The 27,261-nt window shown below is 47.3% G+C and overlaps 1 protein-coding gene across 1 annotated transcript in view; it reads right to left on the reverse strand.

The window, feature by feature from the left end:
* Nucleotides 1–27,261, reverse strand: part of CACNA1E (calcium voltage-gated channel subunit alpha1 E) — a 435,061-nt gene that overhangs the window by 173,335 nt on the left and 234,465 nt on the right. The window contains exons 6-8 of the mRNA XM_006754527.2: nucleotides 17,750–17,853; nucleotides 16,249–16,401; nucleotides 14,931–15,112 (exon numbers count right to left, since the gene is read on the reverse strand). Coding sequence (XP_006754590.1) covers nucleotides 14,931–15,112; nucleotides 16,249–16,401; nucleotides 17,750–17,853 — 439 coding nt within the window. The remainder of the gene's footprint in view (nucleotides 1–14,930; nucleotides 15,113–16,248; nucleotides 16,402–17,749; nucleotides 17,854–27,261) is intronic.

Genomic DNA, 27,261 nt, shown 5'->3' on the forward strand with positions numbered 1-27,261 from the left:
CCTGCCCAACCAACCTATCTCTTCTCTAGGCCCCCGTCTTGGTAAATGGCACCGCTGTTAACACATTAATGTAACCAAGGAGCCATCACTGGTCCCTGCCTCTGTCTCTTATGCAACATTAAATCCATGAAAAAGTCCGACCAGCTCTACCTTCAACATACATCCCAATCTGACCACTGTTCACCGCCGCCGGCATGACCATCCCAGACTCACCACCATTGCCTTCTAACCAAATCCGCTCCTGCTCCACTGGGGCCAGCTCTCCCCAGCAGCCAGAATAATCTTTCAGCGTAGATTGTGTCACTTATCTGCTCAAAATGCTTCAAAGATTTCCATTCAAATGCAAAACTAAACCCAAGGAGACCCACTGTGCTCTGGCCCTGACTCTCTCTCTGATGCCTTCCCTCTCCACACCCCTCTTGGAGTGCTTTTCGTTCCTTGAACCCACCAAGCAACCACTTTGCCAAATATGCCACTGGGAGGTTCCCTGCGAAGGCCAGAATGAGTCCATTGTCACAGCACTCGAGCCACAACGCGTTATCGCGGCATCCAGTGCACACAGTCCGTCTGCTCTCCTTGAGGGTGGGAACATCTGTTTCACCATCAGCACCGAGCACAGGTCCTGGCAGTCGGGAGGCACTCCACAGTTTGGGGGTAACTGGAGGCGAACTGAGTTACCCAATCACCTACCAACTCCCATGCTGCTCTAACCGATGGCAGCAGGGAGTAATGGAAGAGCCTGGGTGTTTCTATTATACTCTAGTGGGCTAACTTAGCCTTCGGGTAAAATAAATGGGTAAAATATACCCTGTGGGAAACAGGTATGAATAACAATGTACACGTGAATATATAACAAATGTACACAAATCAAGATCAGATGGGAGGGAGGAGGTCACTGAAAGCAGCAAAGGGATTATAAAAGGAGCTACAAGTTCGGAAAGGGAGCATTTCAGCCCTTAGCACGGTGTCTAGTTTGTAGTCGGCCATCAATAAATTTTGCCGAATGAAAAGAAGTACAGTTATAGAAATAAAAACACGGCTTTATAAACAGCATCATCCTGGGGGGAGATGTAACTTTTATAGGAGGAGCAGACCAAAGGAAAATAAACCAGACCAGAACAGATTCCAACCAAAGAGCTCCCTCCACACCTGAGAGTCTATCTGTCCTAAACAAGCTCATTGGCTGGTACGGGAAACTCCTATTTTCCATCCCTATGGTGAAGTAGTCCCTGTCATAATCAAGAAACTAGCCCTAGAGAATGTTATTATCCTGGTAACTTCCTAAGAGAAGTTAGGTTCCGATTCAGGCTTTCCGCCGTAATAGCTGTACAGCCTTGGGCAGGTCACTTCACTTATCTGTGCCTCAACCGTCTCATTTGTCAAACAAGGAACCAGCAGAGCCCACCACAGGATTAGAGCTCTTACATGTAAAGGGCCCAACAGTGCCCGGCACACAGGCGGTATAAGATAAATAAACGGCAGCTACTATTATTACTCATGTGCTCCTTGTCTCTCATTTCTCTTTGGGGCATTAATCTTCAAAAAGGTCCCAACAAAGTGTGTTTTGTTCTGAGAGAGGAGAAGGGACACAATGAGAATGACACAAAGATGTATGAATGGGAGGAGTGACAGACTGAAGCCATGGGAAGCAAGATGACTGACAGCAGCGAGAGATGCCCTTTGTCCTCCCGAGCCAACCTCCGCTCAGCACCACACTGCCCATGGCTGCAGATGCCACAGAGGCGCCAAGTCCCCACAGAGGGCATAGCTGCTCTGAGTGCCAGGGTGGGTCTCATAGAAGAGATGGGTCACCACAGCAGAAAAGGATATGCAAGCTCTTCCAAATTAGAACAGGAATTTAATTAAACCGGGAGAGAAACGAGAGATGGGGAGATGATTAAAGCCCAGGATATTTCCTTCCTTGGAGGCGAGGGGAGGAGGCAGGGCAGAGCTAGAATTCACCCCCTCTCATGCTCTGACCCTTTCCTCCCTGCCCCTCCAGCCCTCCCCTCCACACCCCTCCTTCTCCCTCCTCTTTGGACACCTAGACCCCCAAGCCCCAAACCAGCCTGTGCAAAGCTCCCCCTCAAGACATATGTGCTGCTGACTCATGCTCCCAGCTTGTGACAAAGCTTGAACCTTTGAATGCCTCAGTTATTACCTTTTCTCACTCTTTCTACTTCATCTTGCTTCACGTTATGAATTATGTACAGTACTTCTGGTGCTCAAGAAAGACCCCTTATCAAATCGGTACAAAAGAGAATTTGTGAGCGATTCTGATCCACCAAGAGCTGCTGGAGATGACAAAGAGCTGCCCAGACCTGCAGGGAGCTGAGCTTGAATGTGCACGCATAGGCGCACGTCTGGGAAGATGAGACCCCTGAATCCGCGTCTGGGTCCAGTGAACACAGTAGGCCCTGAGGACACTCCCTTACCTGGCTGCCTCTGTTAGGGTGCACAGGCCCGGCACATTTGTGATCATGTCAGGCACCAAACCTGTGGGGTAGCTCACTGCAGACTGTGAAAACTGCAATGCTAGGCCAGGCCTTCATTTATTTATTTAGAAATTGTAAATCCAGATACATCCCCAGGTGGCTACTTCCCAAGTGCCAGAGACAGAGAAAGCTCTAGAAGATCCTTTAGCCCAGGAGCTCCAGGTATGCAAGCCCCACAGCACACCTGTGCTGGACCCTCCTGATGGGAGGACCCCACATTGTTTCCTTGGGCCTCTTCCTCTGAGTCTCCTCATCCCAACCTCCCATGTTTCTCCCTCTTTACCGTGCACTCGTCCACTTCCCCCCCTTGCTGAAGACGCCTGTGATCCAGTTTAAATAACCTACTTTGCAATTTATTTAGCCCTAATGCAATAAATAACTTGGTACAAAAGAGAGGCATGCGCCCTCGCTCTCGCTGTCACACACGCACACACAGACTAAACACAGGCAATTACTCTGCGGTAACCTCTCCCCGGCCCCATGTGCTGACAGTCACAGCTGCTTCTAGGAGCTCAGGGTGGCAGGTAAGGTTCCCATTCCTGGGTAGATTGAGGTCCTGAGGGAAGACCAAGGCTGCTGGCTCAGTGAGGCAAGGGACTCTGTAGTTCCAGGAGGTGCCCTGGATGCCCGCCTCTTTGGGGAGCATGATCTTTTAAATATATATATTTTTATTGATTTTGGAGAGGACAGGAGAGGAAGAAAGAGATAGAAACATCAATCATGAGAGAGAATCATTGATTGGCTACCTCCTGCATGGCCCCCAACGGGGATTGAGCCCGCAACCTGGGCATGTGCCCTGACTGGGAATTGAATTGGAGACCTCCTGGTTCATAGGTCGATGCTCAACCACTGAGCCACACTGGCTGGGCCTGCTGTTTTTATACAATTTACTCAGGGATGGTGGCTCTAATTACTCAAGGAAACGGCTCAAAAAAGGTCATAGTATTATGATGCTCTGTGCACAGAGGAAAGAGAAAGATGCGAACAATGCTTTGAATATATATTCCACTTTTCTTCCAAGGGACCCAGTTGGTTATATCTGTCAAAACACACTGAAGGACGATAGATAGAAAATGTGCATTGTGGACTCAATAATAGAAACCCTAACATAACTGTTCAAAAGCGTCAAGTATTTTAAAAATACCTTACATTTCTAGAGCATATCTCAGTGCACAATGCACTTTGACATTGGCATGCTTACTTAATTCTTACAGTCGTGATATGAACTTAGTACTGAAGTGGTGCTCTGATGTCACAGAAGAGGAAAATTCGTCTCATTGAGGTCACGTGACTTGCCCAAGATCACAGTGTGGGGGCGGGGGGTTAGTATAAAACAAAGCCTGGACTCGAACCCAGTCTTCTGAGCACAATTCAATGTCCAACACTGCCTACTCCTATGGTACTCACCGTACCAGCCTAATCGGTCTGCTAAGATATTCATTCTTCGGTGACACGTCACATAAGCAACTAGTAATTCCTATTGAAATTAATGTAAAAAGTTCAATGTCGCCAGAATGAAAAAAAAGAAAACTCAAGCACCAAGCTGACCGCCAAACTGTGCGTCCACAAGTAAGTTATTTGTATCCATATAATTACATTAATGGATTAATCTATTAGCTAAATAAAATCCACATTACCACACGCTGTTTTAGTTTTCACAGATCAGAGACTTTTCACGAAATGAAAACAAAAGAATCCAGGCTGGCAATAGGCTTGTTAACTTTGTATTTTGCCAAGAAAGACCACTGTCATTTTTTTTAAATTCACCTTAAAGTTGAACAAATTTAGTCGTGAAAAACTATAGTGTCATTATTTTCTCATTATGCCAATCTGGTGAAAACTTTATCAAGGGCTCCGTCCCAGCCACTCGGGAACACGCTACAGATAAATGTCAGGTCTGCCCTGCCGAGTGTGATGTGCAGTCCCGAGCCCACCTCAGAATTTGGCCATGGCTGCGGCACCAGCACTGCACCGGCCAGTCCCAGGCTGTGCAAGTTAGCAAGAGCAGGGATGAATGCTAAATGGTATGCAATAGCCATTTTCATACCAAATACAGGTATGTTTTTCAACATGTACATAATAGAAACAACACTATTTCTAAGCCAAAGCACATGTTATGAGAACACCCAGGACACGGAACAGGAAACATGATGTGAGAATTTGTCTTCTGTGTCCCTGAAGGAACCAGCCATTCTCTTTGAATAGGAAAAAAACAACAACAAAAAAACCTGCTCACTTAGCAGAACCAAGTCTTTACCTGCACAGCTCACGGAAGCAAAAAGTCATAAAAAGATCACTCACACAGGAGGGCCGAGTGTGTTTTGCAAAGCGCTTTCGTATGTTTTAGCTCATGTAATTGCTACAAGACTCTAGTGGTAGAAGCAGCAGGCGGTATGACCCCTATTACTAACGACTACACGAATGCACATTTATTTACTCAGCGAGTGGACACTTAGGAAGAGAGGCGTGTTGCCTGCAATCGCGGGGCTTGTGGCAGAGGGGATCTAGTGGCCGTGTCCTGATCCTCACTGTGGGTACTGGATACCCAGCTGATCCTCACAAAGGTAAAACGAGGAGCTTGTAAAAGGTCCGAGTCAAGGGTGAATTCAGCGAGAGGGTGATTGAAGAAACAAACGTGTGGGGGAGGGAGGGAGTCTTCAATTTGGGTGCTGTTTTGGTCATGTCTCATCACAGAGACAAGGCATTGCTTCTTCTTCCTTCTGCCCCAGATCCCTAACCATCTCCCAGATCACCTACGTATGGGTCTCTTTAAGAGTATTTCAGAGCCAGGTTCCAAGCCAGAGAGGCCAACTGTGTCACAGGAGCAAACTGCTAATTACACACCAACCCTCCGTAAACACTCGAATAAATCACCATCCCGCTGCTGGTTGGTTTTCTCCTTCTGCCTGTCACAGGAGGCAGGGAGGTGGGCTGGAGTGGAGCAGGGAGAGCAGCCAGCAGTGATGGGGGGACAGCCAGGGTTGGCGTGAGCAATGGCCCCTGCTGATAGCAGCTCACTCATCTGAACACAGAGCCCTGCTGCCCATGCTGAGGCCCCTCTGCCGGGTCCTAAGGGCACTCGGTGCAGTCAGAGCATCGGTGGACACTCACTGAAACTTACCCAGCTCTGGGGAAACGTGCCTGAGGCGGGAGGCGGAATGGCATTTTGATAGGGAAGAGGACAGAGGAACCTAACAGACAACAACCAGTAGGGGATTCTGGGAAAAGCCAGATGAGGGCTGCTAACATTGGATCCGGGGGAGAGGGCTCAGAGGAAAGGTCTCTTCTCCTTTGAATTTCTCAGGGACAGTCAGGGAAGACTTGGTGGAGGAATAGACGCCAAAGTTTTAGAGAAAACACTGAGCTCAGGTAATTCAAAGAGCACGGATGCTAGACCGGCAATGATGCAAATGCAAGGTACAAAGAGGCCAGGCCGAGAGACGGTCTTATCTGTACAGCGGGCAGTGGGAGAGGAAGCTTCGCTTCTCTGCAGTGGGTGAGTGGTTGTCACATGACGGTCTGAATGATAATGTGACACCACAGTGCTTCCTATGTACCATCTCATCTCAGTTCTCACAACTCGATGAGGTGGGTGCCATAATCACCTTCACTTTACAGGTAGAGAAATGAAGGCTTCGAGGTGAAATAAAGTCACACAGGGAGGAAAGACGGGACCCAGATTCCTAACCCTTGGTATCGCACCTCTAGCACAGAAATCATTTTTTTCAAACAAGATCTTCCTCAGAACCACTTACAAAATGCATATCACTTACAAACATGGACACCTTCTGGCATAAAAGTATTTAACATAAATATGTTTATAATGATAATAGAAAACATTTATTTGAGGTAGCATCAATCCCTCCCAATATGAGGATGTTTTTGGGAGGGGAGAACATGTGAAGCCGGGGTGAGAGGTGACGGTTTCCAGTCCCAAATCAGCTTTGGCATCCGGGTTACTTCTGTATTTTGTTTTAGCTTCACGGTACTGAGAAAACCCTGAATCACACAGAAGAGAGTGTGCTCACTTCTATCACTTGATGTGAGCAAACAAGCTCAGGCCTGACTTTCTTAAAAGACTAACACAGACCACACATTGTCTAATCAATAGCACACTGACACCAAGTTCAAATGAAGGCGGAGATAGCAAAGAAGCTTTCCAACAAGGTCTGCACGGAACGGAATGAAGCCGGCATGACCATGGGTGGTCTCCGGGGGCGAGAATTTGGTCTCTACCACATGGATTATGTGTGACTTTTTAAATTAGGGTGGCTTTCATTTTGCAATGTTCTACTTCCTCAATTCTAAGGTATACCTTTCTTCACAACAGAAGGTTTTAGAGCTCAAATATAGGCGTGTGTAACATGCAGAATGTAGTAGGGTTTTTGTGCTGTTATTAGATTTGTAGTAGGTCTTATCAGGGCTGTATATCTTGGATTCAAGATAATGTGGCAGTAAAAAGATCTATTTGGAAAACAGAATTTGAGACAAATGTCGTAGAAGCCACAAAGCCATCTACGGATCTCAGCCGGCAAGTCCCCTGCTCAGGGCAAAGGGCAGTGACCCGGGGATGGGAGATGGGAGAAAGAGAGACCCAGAGGGCAAAAGACGATGGCAATGCCAGTGGGCCTTGGCCCTCTTCCCTGAGATACCCCTGCGCATCCGTCACTTTATATTAGACAAATGCTGAATCAAGTTTGACCTCATGGAAACCCATCCAGTGGGGCAGGGGGCAGGGCGAAGGCTTTTTCTTCAGTATTCTCTCCACTTTGCTACCCAACTTGCCCTCCCCAAGCCTGGTAATGAAGGTCACGTGGAACAGTGGCTCTCAAACGTCAGCGGCCTCAGAACTACAGGGGAGCTTGTTACAAACACAGGGTTCTTCTTCCCCCTCTGGGGATGCTGGTTTCTCAGATCCAGGAAGAGCCCAGGAATCTGCAATGACACTGATTGCCCCCAAGCGATTCTCAGACGGGCCACACGGAAAGGGCTCAATAAATACTTTTCAAGAGAATGATAAATTGAGGGGAAAATGAACAGAGACCTCTTGGCTTGCTCAGTGTGCCAGCGACAGGCACAGTGCCATCCCTGTCTGGCGAGATTCTGTAAGGATTTGGGTTCCAGAGTGAGCCAGTGGAAAGTGTCTGAAACAGCCACTGAGTCACCAACGCACCACTTCAGTCCATTTCTGCCCTTTAATCCTAAGGCCTGGTGTCGACTCAAAACAGAGAGATTATGGCCTGTACCCGAATGACACATCAGGCACCCGAGGCCTCTGGTCGCAGATCAGAAATTAAACTGCATATTAGAGTGGGCTAAAGAACGGAGCCCTGAGCCAGCCTGATGGCTCTGCTCAGACCCGACTTGGAGACTGGCCGGGTGCGTGGTGTGAAGTTCAGGCACCCGATCAGGAGGCAAACTTAGCATATTTGGAATAAGCCCCAAACACGACGGCCTCTCTGGTTTGAGGAATTATTCAGATGGGTAGGAAAGAGTAGGAATAATTTCAGGGTGGAGGCAGCTACCCATGGAAAAACATGTGTGAAGGAGAAAAAGAAAACCACAGTTTCTTTCCACGGGGGAAGGACTGTGGTCCAGGCTCCTGGCCCAGCAGGGTTGAGAGAGAGGACAAGTGATTAACATGGAGAACAGGCTGCCAGAGGCAGCAGCAGAAGGAATGTAAATGTGTTTAATAAAGATGTAGACAGACACTCCGAGGAGGAAAACGACATGACAGAGGACAATGCCTGTGAGGAACATGGGTGGGCCTGGTGGGCGTCAGTCCCCAAAATGTTCCCCCAAGTTAGTGTTCTGAACCGGGCTGGAGCCAGGCACCCAGGAGTGCCACCTTAGAGGGCTCAGGAGGTGTGCGGACCGTTCTGGGCACAGCTTACTCTGCACCTGGGCACACACTCACCTCGTTCATTCACTTTACACACTCATTCTGCTTCTGCTGGAGGCAGTCTGAGCAGATTAGAAATCAGAACATTTGGTTTCAGAACTCACTTCCTACTTCCTCTGTGCAACAAGACAGGTTTCTCAACTTACTCCACAGATGGGATTTGTCCAGGAGATTCAAGAATAATATTCCCAAAAGGGCCTGCAATCCAATTTATTCTACTCCCCTTCCACATTCTCGGCCCCAAGCCCACTGCCATGCTAAGAGCCCAGCCAGGACCCTCTGGCACATTGTTGCACTCCCCTGGCAAGAGCATTCTGGTTAAAGCCAACTCTCCATCTACGTCCTGCCTGAACCTCAGTGGCCAAATGCGGCTGGAGGCAAACACATCGCAATCCCCGGTCTCACTGTAACCTCGTCACCACTAACCCCCAATGGGCCCTGAATACTGGACGGCAATCATATCCCCCCTCCACGTACTCCCTCACTTTCCTAGAAAATGATTTCGCACCTTCTCCTCAAACTTCCAACATCCTCCTCCTCTCACCCTCCGCTAAGGTCCTTACTTCCTATTTCATTGAGAAAACAGAAGCACCAGGAGAATTTCCACAAGCTACCATCACCACGTCTGCATGCCAACGCCGCGACCCTGCAGCCTTCCCTCCTGGCTGTGATAAAGTGTGGAGCTCCGAGCAAGCCCAGCCCTCCACGTGAGCTCTGATGGCTCAAGCCCATCCCTTGTCATCTGCTTTAGGAGGTGGCTCCACCAGCTGTCTATCCTCTCCTTCAATATCAGTGATTTTTTATCTTGAAGGATTCATTCTCATCAGCAAATGAATGGCATTTCCCCCTGCCCCATTTTCTCTGCTTCCCTTTCAACCAAAATTCAACACAAAGATCTGTACTGGCTGTTTCCAACCCTATTCGAAACCTTCTCCAATCAGGTATCCAGCCTTCAACTCCACTCAAACAGCTCCCGGTCCCTGAAGGTGGTTTCTCAGCTGTCATTGTAGGTGACCCACTGGCAGCATTTGACTCCCGTATCTCCTCTGTCTTCTCTTTTTTGAAGCCCTCTTTGCATTTGGCCTCCAGGTTGGCATACTCCGCGACTTTCGCCACTCCTCCCTACTGTTCCTTCTCCGCCTCCTCCCTGATAACTCCTCAACTCACCAACATATTAACCTTGAATTTCACTTCTGGACCCTCTTCTCTCCCAGTAGTTACAGATTCACTTCCTTTCTGTCTTATCCAGTCTTGTGACTTTCAATGCCATCTGCACACTGAAAACTCTCACCTAGACTTCTACCCTCATCTCATTTATTCAACTCCCTCCTGACACCACCAAATCATGAGCATCACAAATACTTCATTCATGTCCAAACTCAAGTCTTAATCTTCCTCCCAACCTATATCACTTCTCAGCCTTCATGGGGAAAGGGGACAGACTAACTTCCAGGATCCACCTGTCAGCCCCTCTGTGTATAAGGCAAGTCACATATGAACAGACACTAGTATCAGATTCCAAGGATGACCTGTATGGCAGGGTCCCAGACTCCTGCAGGGACACAGGAACAGGGCAGTGCAGACAGGGACGTGGGGAAAGACAAGCCTCTTCTAGAGCATGGCTAATCCTGGACACAGGAATCTACGCATTTTACGAACCATATTCCTGATCTGAGGTCAGCTTGTGCACTTACTGCTCTAGCACCATAGGATGATGGGAGGCTCCGGCGCCCTGTTTGTCAAGTGAGTTTTACATAAGTTCTGTTCCCGCGGCATGTGGAGGAGGTGGGCAAGGGGGACTGAGCAAAGATGTGCAAACACACTCCCTGGTCTTATGGACCCCAGAACCAGCGGCGTTCTCTGTAGATACCATAAAACCAGAGAAGATTCTGAAGTTGGAGATGGCATTTTCTTCATCAGTCTCGGATATGGTATTACTCTTAGGCATGCCACACATAAGCAAAATGTCAACGAGGCAAAAGTGAGTCGCTGTTCACCATTTAACAAATATTAACCGTGTGCAGCTGGGAGAAAGCAACTTAAAGGAGAGTCATAGGCATGTTACAGACCAAAGGACTCCTGAGGACTCAGGAAGACTCTCGGAAAGCATCCAGACTATAGTTGCCTCTTCTTGCCAAAAGCCAGTAAAAGCTATAAAAATCTCTTCCACCCCAGCAGCATGGAGCATCCTGGGCAGTCATAACAGATGCAGCTGGCATACCTGCATCGCTGGAGAAACAGCAGGTCTCCAAGAAATGTCTGTATCTGCATAAGTTTATCAACACCAAGTGAGGAGAGAAATAGCTCGAGCTACAGAAATACAGGTGAAAAGACATTGGACTTTAAGAGCCCAGATGAGAGGAGATGTGAACAGAGACTGGAAACCTCTGCAACCTGTACGTGTCCTCATAACACAAACAGCAGATGACACACACCCAGGATGACAACAGGGAAATAAGACCAGCATCAGGAGAAAGCCAGTTCTCGGAGTCCCATCTGGCCCAGGTGATGAGGGTTAGGAGCTAAGTCCTGAGCCACCGTCGCATCTGTAGAGGGAACAGCATAGATTGGAGAGAACGTATTGTATTGGCGAAGGAACCCCTAACCAGATTAGGAGAAATACCTGAATTAAACTAGTAAAAAGAGGGGAGACTTTGCAAATTGAGGAGACTTTTGTTTGGAGAGACAGTCAAAACAGGAAGAAGCAGCCAGCGGAACCACACACTGCTTTGCATTCTTCCTACCACAAGAGGAGAGGGAAGCCAAGAATACAGTTGGAGTTTGACCAAGCAGAGTGGAAATTTTGGTAGAGACTAGCTTGAGCATGGAGGACTCGGGTTGCCATGGCAATGAGAACCTTACTGCCCCTTTTACAATAATGCATTATAAGGAATAAGCTGCATGCAAATGAAGTTAAGAGTAATCAGTGGCAGGGCACCACAAGGTCACGGGAGGCATTTAGGAAGAGTCTGTGCAGCAGATAAGCGATGCAAACACAGAAAAGCACTTAAGTTGTAGAGGAAAAGGTTAGGCTGAGTCCACATGCTTGCCAGAGCTTCTATGTACAGAGTAAACTTGAAGGCTCTCCTACTGGTCTGGGCATAACTGGCGCCAATAAATCCCCCATATTTGTTGCTGCCAGTGAATAGAAGAGGTGCTGGACCAGGAACTAGGGGCTCCCCTTTTTCTTGTGGCCGGTATGAGGAAATAGCAGCTGGATGCATTGAGCCTTCCTAGAATGGGTAGCAAAAAAGAGACATCAATCTACATTTGTACCTTATGGTGATGGTGGTGGTGATAATGGAACAGTGAGCGATTTCTGGATCTGTAGAAACATACATATATAGACATGTATTTATAATACTAAGTTGACGAGTTGTTCATTGTTCATTCCATGGTGTGCAACCAGTTCTAATACATATGCAAAATGTTGTCATTACAAAGCTCTGAGTTGATATTAAAAAAAGAAAACTACGCAGGTAGTGTTGACATGGACTACCAGAATCTGCGATTTTCAGCCAAGATCCCAGGCATCTCTCATCATCTCACACTTTCTTTTAATGGGCAAGAGTTCACCGAAAGGATGGGTAGGTAAATTAGCCTGTACTATTTAAGTCATTTTTCTCCCACTCCCTGACCCTCTTTCCTGTCCATGCTGAATAGATGAATTTGGGGAAATTAAAAGCTTACATGATATAAATTAAAAGCCCTGTGCCCACCACTAGGAAGGGACCAGTACGCTGAACCTACTGCCCCAGGAGCAGACAACCTAACTCCAGAGCATGTGTCTGCTCCTAGCAGAGAGCACCGCCTGGGGCTGCTTCACACCCCAGTTCCCTGCTCGGATGAAGCCCAGCTTTTGCTGGCCCTCTCTTCCCAGGGAGCCGGACTTGGTCCTTGTGCCACTGGCTGAAAACGGGAGCCTTTTCCATCCAACTTCTCCTGAATCGAGGTGTAGTCATCCACCTCACTATGGCCATCGCCGCTGCTGTGGACTCCTGGCTCCGTGCCCTGCCCCTAGATTCAAGGCTTTGGAAAGTGATGTCATCTCAAAGTGGACATGAGGTCATTCTGCCCATGAGCGGCCAGCAGCTTTTTGGAAACCAGCCCTACAGCTCAACTAGCTCCTTCGACCCTGGATCTAGTCATGGGGTAGCAGGAGGCATTCAGGACAATGAAGTTCAATGGCTGATGGGCTGGCTGGGAGCCCATGAGTGACAGGTTTCAGAGGATCTGCAGCTTGACCTCCTTCTCCCCACTTCCTTGGTGGCACAAAACTATAGAGGAGAGCAGGGTTAGTCAGTCTGTGTGACCTCCATACATATGTTGGGTAGATAACGAGGGAGAAATGGGAATGTGAAGAGAGCACCATGAGAGCAGGGATCATGGTACTCGTTTTCTCCCTGTTTTCCTAATTCCTCGCATAGTGCTTGCAATGTAGTAGATGCTCACTTAATATGTGTTTAATGAATGAACAAAGAAACTAATAGAAGTGGTGAGTGTTTCTTCAACTGTCTCAATATCCTCTGAGCCTTGGCTCTGGAGGACCAATAGGTCACGCCTGTATCTCCAAAAGCAACACTTCTCCTTTCAGGCTTTCCATGCATTTATCACATCACTTAGGTGAGTCTACACATATAATTGAATTACATCACTCCCAAAGCCCCACTAATGACACCCGCCACTGTGGGGCCAGTGCTGTCGTTCCCAGAGGCGCCTGGCTGATCTGAGTGACATGGCCTCAAAACATCCTTCACGTCTCCAATGAGGAGTGACAGCACTCATCCATCTTGCCTTTCTCCCCTCCTTCCTGCCACCCCACCACAGCTGGCGAGAATCCCAGAGTGTCCTCAAGGTCTTTCTAGGTCACACGTAACCCCTGGGCTTGCTGGGTCTTAGGACTTCCTCACTGTCCATTCGACCTCTAGCTCAACAGCCTGTGACTCCTTTTCCACCAGCTCCATCCTGCCCTGCTCAGCCTGGATGGGGCTGGATCCAGGTGAGTGATGGACATTCACTAAGCACTTACTTTACAGACTTTACGCCAACCCCAGCTCCTCGGGCACTACAGTCTGGTGGAATCTCTCCTGAGATTGAACATTTCCTTTCCCTCCAGTACAGATTATGCCCAGAGCACCTTCTAAAGGGGCTTTGCATAAGCCACACTCTGCCCCACCTAAAACATTCTATGCAATGAAACTAGGTTAAAGGAAACAGAGGGCACCTTAGGGTAAAGGCAGCTGTGGGAATGCAGGTAAGAGGAATGAGTGTTCCAAAGGTACCTGACTGCGGGTGGGCTGGCTGGCTGCATATGAGGGTACAGACCTTTGTAAGCACCTACTCACAAAGGCAACTTACCCAAATGGCTTTGCCCACCCAGGCTCCTCGAGCATCAAATCGCACCCACCCCGGGCCCTGTCTTTCTTTATTTTTTTTTAAAATATATTTTATTGATTTTTTACAGAGAGGAAGGGAGAAGGATAGAGAGTTAGAAACATCGATGAGAGAGAAACATCGATCAGCTGCCTCCTGCAGACCCCCCACTGGGGATGTGCCCGCAACCCAGGTACATGTCCTTGACCAGAATCAAACCCGGGACCCTTCAGTCTGCAGGCCGACGCTCTATCCACTGAGGCAAACCGGCTAGGGCTCCCTGTCTTACTTTAGAACTCAGACCTGCACCACGCCTTTCAGTGGTCACCTGCCTACCTCTGGCCCCATGCAGGAATCCTAACATCCCCGACAGCCAGTCAGTTGTCTTGTGCGCCCCTTCAGAACCTTTCCAGCATGTCCGATCATATGAATCATGAGGGGCACTTGTAAAAAGCTCACCAACTATTCACACCCTGCATAGAAAGGGCCTGCGCATCTGAATATTTCACTGGCATCCCTAGTGAGTCTTATCGTGAGTCTTACAATTAAGTACGTTTCTTATGTGCCTATAATGCAGCAGTTCTTGACAGTGGCTGAATGTTAGAATCAGCTAGGAAGCTTTAGAAAAAAAAATCAATGACAGGCCTTTACCCCTAGCTATTCTTATTTAATTTGTCTGGAGTGGAGCCCAGGGGGTGTAAATTTTTAAAGCTCCCAGCTGATTCCAAAGTGCAGCCAGGGTTAAGAACTACGGCAATATCTTTCCAGACCAATGGTAAGTTCTTGGAAGACAGTAACCAAGAAATATGTACCCCATGGTACCCCTTACCAAACCCCACCACCACATCAAACCTGTTACAGCACATACTCCATAACTGCTGAGTTGATCTGATTTAACTAGCTGTTCATCCATCCAATACATGTTGTAATTTCCTGTATTAAGAAGCTGTGTACTTCCACTTAGCAAGTGGCCAAAAAATGGAGGCTAAGATTTCCCATGATTGAGTACACACACACACACACACACACACACACACACAGAGGCACACATGCAGGCAGATCCCCAACCATCCCTTTCCCCAGACGAACCAGCCAAACAATGCAGAAGCCTCATGCCCCAATTCTGTCCTCTGTCCCCGCCCCTCGCCAGCTCTACTCACATTGTACAGCACGGTGGTCCACCCTTCCATGGTGATGCACTGGAAGACAGTCAGCACAGCAAAGAGGATGTTATCAAACTGGGTGATCCCGTCATTGGGGCCGATCCAGTCCTTGCATTCATAACCAGCTGGGCAGCCCTGCACGCCACACGGGTGAGGGGGGTCAAATCCTTCTAGAATACCTGCACACACATGTAGAGGGTGGGGAACAAACCACATGGTGTTTAGCATGAGCTGGAAATGACCTCAGGAAGTCACAAGCATGCAACTCGATTTCCCACAGAAAGGTGTGTCCTTCGTTGTCTCAGGCTCCCTCCTCCCATCTCTGGCCTCTCTACACCTCACGCTCCGCATACCACAACCCAGTGTTCAACCCAGTGTTTCTCAACCTCCTCTAAAAACAGAGTCATTCCTGCACATGGCCCACCTACTCTCCGCGGGCCACAGCCTCTACCGTCACCTGCGTACCAGAAATTTACAGGATGGGGTCATACAGAAAGGTCTGAGGTGAAGACAGAATCTCACTGATTTTCTAAACCTCAGACTCTAGGATAGATCCTGAGTTCTTTCTGGGCCGCTTGGGGACAATCATAAGCTACAGTCCCCTTGGTGAGTCTTAACTCTTTTTATTTTTCTGGCCTAAATTCCTGGTCTTGAATAAAACTCAAAAATCAAAATCCAAGTATAAGGTGTCCTTTAAAGATTCTGTTCATAAAAAAAAACACAGTACCTAATTGAGCTCCTTCAACCTCTCTTCATCCTCTTTCCTCCTAGGACACGCTACTCAACTTGCCAAGAACAATGAGATACAAAGAGATAAGAATTTGGAGTCCGGGTACCCCATCAGTCCCCAAGGCCCCCTGCCAAGCCAAGCTCAGAGCTGCCTCTGTCCCTCCACACTGTGTGTGGGTCACAGCAGAGAGGGAGGAAGGTCATGAGATGGACCACGAAGGAAACACATCTCCATGGAACTCCTAGGTCTCCCTGGCCTGTGGGTTGAAGAGGCCACTGTACACAGGGTCTTTCTTCAGACAGACAGTTTCTGACAGCCTTCTACCATGCATGGGGGAGCTGAGACCTCCTGTTTGACATCCTCCAACAGTAAACCTAGGAGGTTATTAGCTTTGCAATCTCAACAAGGATGGTTAGTCTGGGTTGGTTGGGCCTCAAAAGATCTGCTGACTAGGAAGTTTCTGGTTCTCTTTGTAGGGTTAGAATAGAACATACTTTTCCAAGCTGTCTCTCATTAAGGCCCTGAAATGACCAGTGACCCGAGGGGTAAAGAAGGGAAGAAGGAGGGTACAGTCTAGGAGCGCACCTGAATTGTTCATGAAGCATGCGCGGTGCAGCTTCCCGCTGTAGAACTCCAAGCCAATGATAGCGAACATCAGGATGGCGAAGAAGAGCAGGAGGCCGATCTGCAGAAGGGGCACCATGGCCTTCATGATGGACTTCAACACGATCTGCAGGCCTGGAAGGAAGGGAAGAGGATGACAAACGGAGCCCCACTTGGCACCCCCGCCAGCGCGGACTCAGTCTCCCCTCTCCCAGGAGGAGGGCAAGTGGTGCAGGGAAAAGAATCATTGTTCCTGAAATGACAAAGACCGTCTGCAAAGGGATAACCAGGAAAGTCAAGCCAAACTGCCACCCTGAATTCCCCCATGGATCAGTCCCTTCCTCCTCCTCACCCTGACCTTGTACATGACTACTGCCCTTCATTTATTTCACCCGTGTTGACTTCTGGGCTCCTCTTGTAGGTTACACTCATTACAATGAGCCTGTGAGTCCTCGCCCTGTTGGGCTGTGAGTCTTGTGAGAGCAAGGTCAGAGTTCACCTTCCCCATCCTCCTATCTCAGCCCCGGCCATCCCAGTTGCTGCTGTGAGAGCAGACTTAGTGTAACCAGCATTCAGAAAATATCTCTGACCCGGAAATTGTACTTCTAGGATTCTAGCCTAAGCAAATAACCAGAGATGTGAATAAGATCGAAGCAAAAAGATGTTTGCCCCAGCACTATTCCCAGTTGGGAGGAAAACATGCAAATAGCCTAAATATCCAGCAACACAGCAATAGCTAAACAAGTCATGACCCCTATGACAGACTATAACACAGGTTATAAAATTATATTTCAGAAGAATTTTTATTGTCAGGAAAATTGAATACTTACAGCAGGATCTAAAACTATATGTATAGTATGATCACAATTATATTTAAAATGTACAGGAAAAAATATACAGAAATGTAAAAAGTTATTTCTGGCCCTGGATGGTTGCTCAGTTGTTAGAACATCGGCCCTCGCACCCAAGGGTCTGGGATTTGATTCCCAGTCAAGGGCATGTACCTGGGTTGCAGGTTCGATTCCCAGCCCCAGTCAGGGCGTGTGTGGGAGGTAACCAATGGATGTTTCTCTCTCTCTCTCTCCCCCTTGCCTCCTTCCCTCCCTTCCACTCTCTCTAAAAAATAAAAAAAAAATAAAAAAGTCAATGGAAAAAATAACCTCAGGAGAGGATTAACAAAAAAGAAAAAGTTATTTCTGATAAGAGAATGGGAGCTTTTCATTTTCATGTTATATCACTTCATGTATTTCCCCAAGTTTCTATAAAGATCTTTCATTATGTTTAAATCTGGAAAAAAAAAAAGCTGCTAAGTTTCAAAAAGAAATGTTACATCCGGTTGTTGCATCCACACTGTTTATTACCAGGGGAGCTAACTCCCAGCAGACACTGTCTCTTATTTACCCCAAGTTCTCTTAGACGAGGATCAGATGAGGACATGTCGGGAGTCTGTTAGCAGAGTAGAAGGAAGAAAGATGGTGCTTACTGGGTATCCCTGACACAAGCTTCAGGGGCCTCAGGACACGCACAGCCCGGAGGGTCCTCAGGTCCACATGTGTGTTGAAGTGGGTCCCCGCAGTGGCCAGGATGCTGCAGACGGAGACACAGAGGGTCAAGGTTAGCAGGGTCTGGCTTTCTTCCCTGTCCCAGGGGGGAAGCTGGGTTAAAGAAGAATCAGGCGGGAAAGTACACCGAGCTGACGCCAGCTGTGTGTGGGCGCACCTGTGCTGGGGTGAATCACCAGTGGTTCCAAGTGGAATTAAATTTAGCCCCATGGATTTCGCTTTGCAAAGAAGGAAAACGTATCATCAGGTCAGAATCCTAGTTCCAAATCATGATCTCCAAATCCAGGTCTCCAGCATCTGCCCCATGCCTGTTCCCTGCACTGCTCTCTGCTCCTTGCAAACCTCCTTCCCTGCTTTCCAACCCACCAAAGCCCTCACATTTTTTATTTCAGAATTTTCTTAGACTCCCCTGTCTCCTATCTCCTTTAGAAAATTCCTCTGGAGTAAGTACAATAAAGGAGTAACTCACCCTTCTCCACGTTGACACATAAATTTAACTAGACAAATCAGTCACACGGATGGGATGCTTATAATTAAGGAATAACTCTACTGGTCCCCATGTGGCATATTTATACTTGTTTAGAATCACTGTGTGACCTGGGTTTGGTTTCTTTGCTTCCATTTTTCCACATTCCGCAGCCATAGCCAGAAAGAAGTACGCGCTCTCTCTCTCTCTCTCTCTCTCTCTCTCTCTCTCACACACACACACACACACACTATAAAAATCCTATTAAATTGTGGACACCAAGTTCCTTGTCTTGAGGAGACAATTTATTTCATATAACCTCATGACACTGCAGATACTTTGGAGAGACAAAGACACTTAAGTATTAATGGAAAACTCAGCAAAAGGCCCAGAGTCAAGAGAACTGGGTATTAAGTCCTGAACTGGGCAACTTTAGGCAAGTCACTCAACCTCGATGAGGCTCACTAGCCACGTCTACAGAACAGGGGAGTATCAAGGCCTAGGTATAAAAATAAAATGACAGGGTATTGAATATCAAGAGAGGCCTGTACACTATAATGTGCAAAACAGACATTGCATCCAACACAAACATTAATGAAATTGGTTTTGCAACTCTAATTTTAGCCTTCTCTCTGTGGGATAGTCCCTGACCTCCCTCAGAACCACTCTAGGACAATTTCAGCTATCTGGAACCGTTGGGGGATGAGTCATTTAGAAAAGTGAATTATCTACATAGTCAAAGGGTGCCAAGAATACTTCATTCCACTTAATTATTTTTGATAGAACCCTCTGAAACATTTCAAGTATTGAAGAAGATACTTGAAGTGCCTTCAGTACTTGAAAGAGAATGTGAATGAAAGGCTTATGCTATACAGTATCTCTAAGAAGCAGATAGAGAGTCCACAGGAACAAAGCACAGAGATCCAGGACATCAGAACCCTGAACAATAACTTTGAAACAGGAAGAGCTGCCCAGCACCAAAGCAGTCTGCTTCCTAACATTAAAAGTACTCAACTATCTATTAGGCAGTTAAGAGGGTTCCCACTTGGGTTGAAGGATATTTTAAAGGACCAATGAAGATCTCTTTGAACTTTGAGATTCTGTAATTCTATACTAATCCAACCTCAAAATAAGAACCAGAAAGAAATCCTACTCTCATTAAGGATCTCGGGAGTAAGGCAAGGCTCCCAAGTCTTCTCCACGTCTCCCAAACTTCCACGCCCTCATCTGAGAAGGAGGGACTCAGGGAGTGGAGTCTCTGACTGCTTTTGACTCTGTCTTCCAAGGCCAACGAGGGGGGTTAGGGGGAGGGAGGAGTGATGTAATTTCTAATAAGTAAGGAAATTCTGAAGAGATGAGAGATCAAAGAGAAACATGGAAAATAGGACAGAATTTTAAAAAATAATAAAGAGGCAAAGAGAAGCTTCAAAGATAGGTGGAGATAGGAAACTGGAGAGGCAGAAATGGGGTCATTGTTCAGTTGATTCTGCTAACAGCGTAAGGAGCCTTGAACTTGGGGTCTCTGAGGTGCACATGGAGCCTCTCCTTCACTCTAGTTTGCTCCGTCTTAGTTTGCTCCTGGGTAGAATCTGCCCAGGTCAGGGTCCAGAGTTATGTTTCCTGGGACACCCAGACACACAGGAAATGTCCCCCGCAGCCCTTGAGTTGAGCAAGATACATTTCAGAACACGGAGGTAGGGGCAGAAAGACAAAATTAAAAGGCAAAAGGCACAAGTGTAGAGAGAGGGGGAAATGATAGAGGGAGAGGAGAAAGAGAGGAGAGGAAATTGAGCAGTGAAAGGAAACATAGAAATGGAAACAAGATAGAAAATAAAAAGAAATCAAAGCTGGTGGAGAAGCAAATGTCAGAGATAAGAAAGCTCATGCAGGAAAGAGAACAAGAGTAAATAAAGCTAACCTACAGAGAGAAGAGGAAATATGGTATCTGTCTGGAGGCCTCGGGTAGCCAGCCAGGAGATAAGTTCTTTTCATTAAGTGCAGCCCTCGGCTGAACTACCTGCTCCCCAAGTCCTCCGAGTCCCGCTTCAGCCAGGGCCAGGTAGCCTGTGGCCCGTCTCCCCTGGCCCTTACACTTGATTTTCTTCCAGTGCAGGAGGCCTGTCTACTAGGCTGAGGCAGTCTGGCCACTCGCTGCTCCCTACCTCCCAGTGTTCAAATCGTCCTTGAGGGTGAGAACTATGATTTGGTTCCCCTGTCTGTCTATTAGAAGCGGGAGTCATGGGATTCTTAGGGGGAGAAGATAATTGAGGAAAAGGACTCTGATTCTGTGGGTCCATAATTTTCTGTGCCCACTGCCATCGTGGCCCTTACCGACCGGGAGAGAGAAATTCTCTGTTTCCACATCTGTCTCTCCCACGAGATTGGGAGCACCTCAAGCAAAGAGACTGTCTTCCTCATCTCGATGTCCCCCACACCCAGCCCAGAGTGTGGCAAGTACGAGGCTCAAGAGATGACTGAGCAATTGGACTGCACCGATCAAAGTAATAAAGGCACACAATACCACAGAAATCCTGTAACTTGCCAATGAGAGGAGCGGGGAGCACAGTGGGGATGCTATTCGAACATAGATCTGTTTGGTCATGCAGGAGTGTGCTGGAAATCTGTCCTTGTGTATTTTAGGGCCTAATGATCACAGCTCAACATAGTCCTAAGACCCCTGCCGCCAAGCAGATGCACAGGACGGGCTCCGCCCATAGTCAGTGGAGAGTTAGAGAAAGAGAGAAATTGTTTATAAACAGCAAGACCAGGGGAGAGCAGGAGGAAGACACAAGATGTAAAGGCTCGTCATCTTCAGGCAAAACCCAAGTCCTGAAGTGCATACAGCACAGAACGACTCTAGGCCTCGGAAGTAGCAGGCCCTAGGCATGAAGCCAAGGGAATGTGAACGGCAGAAAACGGCCCTGGCCCCGTCTAGTGGAAGTAGGCAGACACAGAAATGAAATAATTACAATTCACCATGAAGAGTGTCATAACAGAGGAGTTTCCGAGGTGCTATGAGCATGGGAAATGCTGCAGTGACAGACACAGTGCTGTCTGCTAGCACTTTCAAATATTTTATCCCATGAAATCCTCAAAAATATCCTCATATTACAATTGCCTCCATTTCATAGAAGAGGAAACTGAAGCACAGAAAAAGTGACATTGTTTATAAACAGCAAGGCCAGGAGTTAAAGTGAATTCTCTCTTGCTATCAAAGCCCATCTCTTTCGGGCTCTGCCATGATGCCTTGCGAGGTCTTCTCAGCACTGGACAGCTCCTCTGGTTCTTGGTCCCCGGCCAAGGGCACAATGTTTGGCCCCCAAATAAGCCATGAACTTGGTTCCCTTCACTGCAAGGCCGCAGGCCAGGACCTCCCTTTCCCCCCTCCAGACTTACCACGAATCACTCTCAAGACAGGAGGGTGGGGGGCTCCATGCACCTTGGGTGACGACTATGGCAATTATCTGCACATACACCCAGGAAGAGACACGCGCCACAAAGTCAGAGTGAGGCCACGGAGGATAACTCCAATTCTGAGTTAATAAAAGCCTAAGCTCTCTGCCGTCCCAACAGGCACATGTGAGGCTGTGTTTTCCATTTCTTTTGTCACCACGAGCACAGAGCCTGGTGGAGAGCTCTGTACACAGGAGTGGGTGCTTAATTACTACTTTACCCCCCAAAGCAGAGGACAGACGGAGAACAAACATGAACCTCTAACCACCACCAGCACAGACGCAGTGTTCTGCACACGGTAAATGTTCAAAAGCGGGTTCCGGAAGGATGCGGTGGCTCAGCCCTACCTCCAAGGATTTTGCTTTTAGTCGTCAACAGGTAAGAAGAGAATGGCGGCTGCTGTGATCCTGAGGGTGCGGCATGGCCATCACTATGGTGGCCTGGCAGGGCAGATGATGGCAGGGAGGCTCTGGGCAATTACATTCACATGGTCTCTCCCCAAGACTGTGTCACCCAAAGAATTCTTCAACCCTGCGATCCTTTTGACCTTGGGTTCTGTCTTAGCCACCTTGTCAATCCAGGTCTAATAGTCTTTTCCCCACAGGCATATTTCACTGTACAAGTCCATGGCCGAAAATACCCTGGAGCATTATACAAACATTACACTACAATTATCCATTGTTTATCTGAAATTCAAATGTAACTAGGCATCCTGTATGTTTATTTAAATCTGGCAACTCTATTTAAGGGATGGGCGGGAACAACCAGGTAAAGAGCTTCCCCCTCCGTTGTTACTCCCGCCCTAAACACATGGGCAAGTCTCTGAGCAGAGACACAACCACAGGTCTGCTAATGTTAGTCCAGGATTGCCCCTGAGCCCCACAACAACCCGTTCTGTCTCTGTCCATACAGACTGCAAGGGAGAAAGAACCTCATTAGCATTCAAAAGGCAAGTTGCTGGCATCTGTGGAGAAGGGTTGATTAACACCAGCAAATTTCCAACACAGAGTTGAGTCATTTCCATGGGTCAACATAAGGGAGTTGCTGTGTCCACTTAAAAGTGCCCCACAGATGGTTGGTTCCTTCGTGTCTTCTATTTTACCTTCAGTGAGGCACCAAAGCCTATCATCTCCTTCAACACATGTCTTGGATTCACCTCTTACTCACCTGAGCCTCCCTCTTGCCTTCTCTCCCGGCCTAAATAACATGACCCAGACTCCAGAAACCAGAGGGCAACCTACCTGTCCCTGGAAAAGGTCTACAATCAAAAGAGACTTGCACTGGGATTCTGAGAAAGTAGGCAAACACACGCTCTCACTGGCTGGTTTCAAATCCCAGTTCCATCAGTCACACTAGCTGTCCAGCCTTACGCAGTGGCCTCTCTGAGCAATAGTGCTTTCATCTGTAAAATGGGAACAGTGCCTTCCAAAGAGGGTTGATGTAAGAAGTGATTTTCAAATACTTTTGGGCCATAGCCAACAGTAGGAAGTATATTTTACATCACAAGCCAGGGTGTATTTACATATATAATTACATAATGCTTTATAAAATAACTAGAGGCCCGGTGCACAAAATTCATGCACCGGTAGGGTGTCTAGGCTTGGCCAGCGATCAGGGCTGGCTGGGGCCTTCCTTCATTCTGCACCACCCCTGGTGGTCAATGTACATCATAGTGGGTGGTCAAACTCCGGATAGGTCGAACTCCTGAGGGGACGATTTGCATATTAAGCCTTTTATTATATAGGATACTTTTTCTATGTGTGATAACGCTCATATTTTCTCTTTAATTCATCTTTTTCTATTTTTTTTAATGCTGCTTGCAACCAACTAAATGGTTTCCATGACTCTCTAATGGGGCTCACCCACAGTTTGAGAAGCCCAGACAGAGAGACCAGACAATGTACTGCTCATGCTCTCTAGGGAGACTGTTCTAAAGAAGACAAAGTGGACCAACATGAACTGCTGCCTTAATAGCATCGTGCACCTCTTGGTGCTTTCTCAGACAATGAAACAGTTTGTCTTGAAAGATTTTGCACTTTTCCAAGAACCACAGACATAACCTAGGAGAGCCTGATCCATCCAATGGTACCTGAGGTAGCACCAGCATCTTGCCCTCCTCCAGAATGGTCCTTCTTAAAGAGATCTCACACACCCCGACCAACTTCAAAACCATCATGAGACTGTGTGTGTGTGTATGTGTGTGTGTGTGTGTGTTTATGTGTGTGGTTGAGCTAATATATGGCTAAAGTAGAGCATGGATAGTCTTCTAAGCCCACAAACAATGCATAAAATATTTTTCTGACAATAGCAAATTATGTTTGATTTGGTTTAAGTTATTATTTAATAGGGTTTTTTATTACCTATTTTTTCCTCTTTCTTTTTTGTCCTTCCACTATTTTTTTTTTATTATTGATTTCAGAGAGGAAGGGAGAGGGAGAGAGAGATGAAAACATCAATGATGAGAGAGAATCATTGATTGGCTGCCTCCTGCATGCCCCCTACTGGGGATTAAGCCCACAACCCTGGCATGTGCCCTTGACCGGAATCAAGCCTGGGACCTTCAGTCCACAGAGCTAAACCAGTTAGGGCTATTTTTTTTATTCTCATACCTCCAGCCTTCTCCCCTTTGTCAACCATTTATACACACACACACACACACACACACACACACACATTAGATGTGGCCAGGAAGCCCTAATATTTCTTAGGAGGATGGGAAGCAGGGTAGGTCACGTTGTCCTTTTCCAATAAAGGAGATCTGTGGCCTTTCCAGGAGGGAATAAGTGGTTCTGTATTTAACAAACGTGAGGCAACCCTTTCTGGAATTTTAAGTGGGGTTCCTAATTAAGTTTCATGAGAATCTTCGTGCATATGCAGTGGTCTCAAAATATGCCTTTTGAGGAACAGAAAAATCATGGCCTAAAAATCCCCTTTCCTTTCTCACCGAAAAAAAGTTCAGCAATTGGACCATGTCACACCAGGGAGAGGAGGTTGTATTGACATTTGAGACCAGATCTTTGTTGGTGGGGAGCGGGGAGCTGTCCTGCGCACTGTAGGGTGTTTAGCAGCATCCTTGGTCTCCACCCACTAGATGCCAGGAGTAACCCCTCTTCCAATCCCCCCCTTACCCGGTTAGGACAATGAAAAATGTCTCTAGATATTGTCAAACATCCTCCGTGTGGCACCCCAGGCTAAGAACCACTGTTGTGGGAGAACCTCTCAAATAGCAATTCCTCCATACGTTAAATGCCAGGCACCTGCTTCACACCTGGTCCCTACCCACTCTCAGAGAAACACTCACAGCCCCTCTCAGGAAGAAGTGAGGAGGTTGCTGAATGACCCCCGGCCACAAGTCATGGTTTTGAGGGACTGTCAGCAATGATGAAAATGCCCTTCTGTTTTCTTCTTTAAACATCATTTGGGGTTGCATGAAGCTTAACCCAAGCACATCTCCAAAGGAAGCCTTATTCCAAAAGATTCCCCGGATGATGGGAAATCAAGAACAAGGAAACATACAGAGGGTTTTAGTTGCTTAACCTCAGTATAATAGAAACAAATATCGAGTTCCTACCAATGGTTCTGCGTTGCTTTCTTTTTTTGTGAGAAAGTCTTGATTATTTCCTCACACGCAGCAAAGAGAAATGCCAAGTGATGGGCAGACACTCTACCATTGCCATTCAGGTCCAGAAGATGATGACGACAACGATGATGATAAAAATAAAACTACCTCACTGTTGTTTTGGTTTCCATAGTTCCGTTCCATACAGATACCATTACCCATTGTCTTATAAGTTTGAGAATTCAAACTCAGAAAGAGAAATTGGCTAGCCCAAGGTCACTGAGGTAGTAAATGGTTAAGCTGAAGACTCAAACCCAGAAATTTAGTTTCCAAATTTGGAGCACTTTCAGTAGCTACAAAAGGTAATGGCTAGAAATATATCCCAAAGGCACATGTATTTGACAAATGCCTTTCTACGAAGACCACAGAGCTGCCTCTCCGCAGAGCGTTATGGTGCCCTGTGATTGCAGCATCATTTGAGTGTTACCAAAACTGTGCTTCGGAGAGTCCGAAAAGATGGAGAATTGCTGGAGAGGGAAATCCCACGTTATAAGAACTCACCCACATAAATACATGTTCTTTGAGTTGTTTTGTTAGTAGTGGTGTGGGATTATCTGTTAATCTACCACCCACACACTTTCTCTCCCCAGGTCTCCCGCAGGACCAATAATAAGCATTTTCGAGATGGCAAGTCAGGGGTGGAGACCAGCTGAGGCAAGAACCCAGCTCACTATTCATTCACCCAGGCCCCTAATACTGGCCTCTTGGAAGAATGCACTGGTGAACTCCGGTATCAGATCACAAAGACCCGCTGTAGAACCCAACACTGCCCATACACAGCGGCCAACGATTGCACTGCCAGTTCCCCGTCTTCCTCTGATAACCACACTCCATCCCCTTGTCCTTTTCATAAACTGCAATGGTCTTAAGTGCCATTGCGGGCCCGTTCACAGGGCAGAGGCAGGGGCAGGGGAAGGGAGCTCCTCCCCTAGATGTTTGCACAGAGTTTGGTTGATCTCTTTGGAAGCAGCTAAGGCCATGACACAAAAGGCATCATGGGCTGTCATGGGTCATGTTCCTCTTACAGAATAAAGCTGGCTACAGTGAGAGAGGAGAAGAAAGCTGCCCCTGCACAGGGAAGAGGAATGAAAGAAGGAAGGAATTCCACTGGAGCCAGCACCCTGATCCTCCAGTTCCTGAAGCCTGACTGCTTCCTGACATTTCTGCAACGTGGTGATTCTGGGAGACACCCCTTCCTTGAAAAGCCTCTCTTTCCTAACACTATACCAGCTCAGTTTCGGTTCCTCGCAGTGACCCACTACTCACCCATCCTGTCCAGACAATGCCATTTGGATAAGAAACGAAGTGAAAGCTTAGACAACTGGCAAGGCCAGACAAGAGCTAAATAAAAGACATGAAAAACAAGGAAAAGCTCAGAACCATGGCCCTGGCATGGAGCCGATATACCAATTAGAGAATGTGCAAGCTTTTTCCTTGATGTCACCTTAGCAAGTGGCTAAGACACTGAAACTCTGGGCTCTCTCCTCAGCTTCAGAAAGACTGAAAAATTATACGCATACCTGACCCTGGAGAGAGCCAGAGTCCTCTCCTCAAAACTTCAAACGCTGATGCCAGTGCCAGCAGGTTAACACAGGTGGAGGGTTCACTGGGGGGATCCTTCAAAGTAAGAAGTAAAGAAAAACCTAAGCAATAAAACTTTACCTTCTGACAGTATGGGGAGGGGCAGTGGAGGGCTTTAAAAAATATCTGGGGGAGAACGAAGATGGCGGCATAGGTTAACGCTGGAGTTTGCTGCCTTGAACAACCACTTCAAAAGTGAAACTAAAAGACAGAAGAGACACCACCCAGAACCACAGGAACACTGGCTGAGTGGAAGTCCTACAACTAGGAGGAAAGAGAAACGCATACCGACACTCAGAGGAGGCGCTGTGCTG

The sequence above is a fragment of the Myotis davidii genome, unplaced genomic scaffold, assembly GCF_000327345.1.
Source record: "Myotis davidii unplaced genomic scaffold, ASM32734v1 scaffold591, whole genome shotgun sequence".
NCBI classification, from domain to species: Eukaryota; Metazoa; Chordata; class Mammalia; order Chiroptera; family Vespertilionidae; genus Myotis; species Myotis davidii.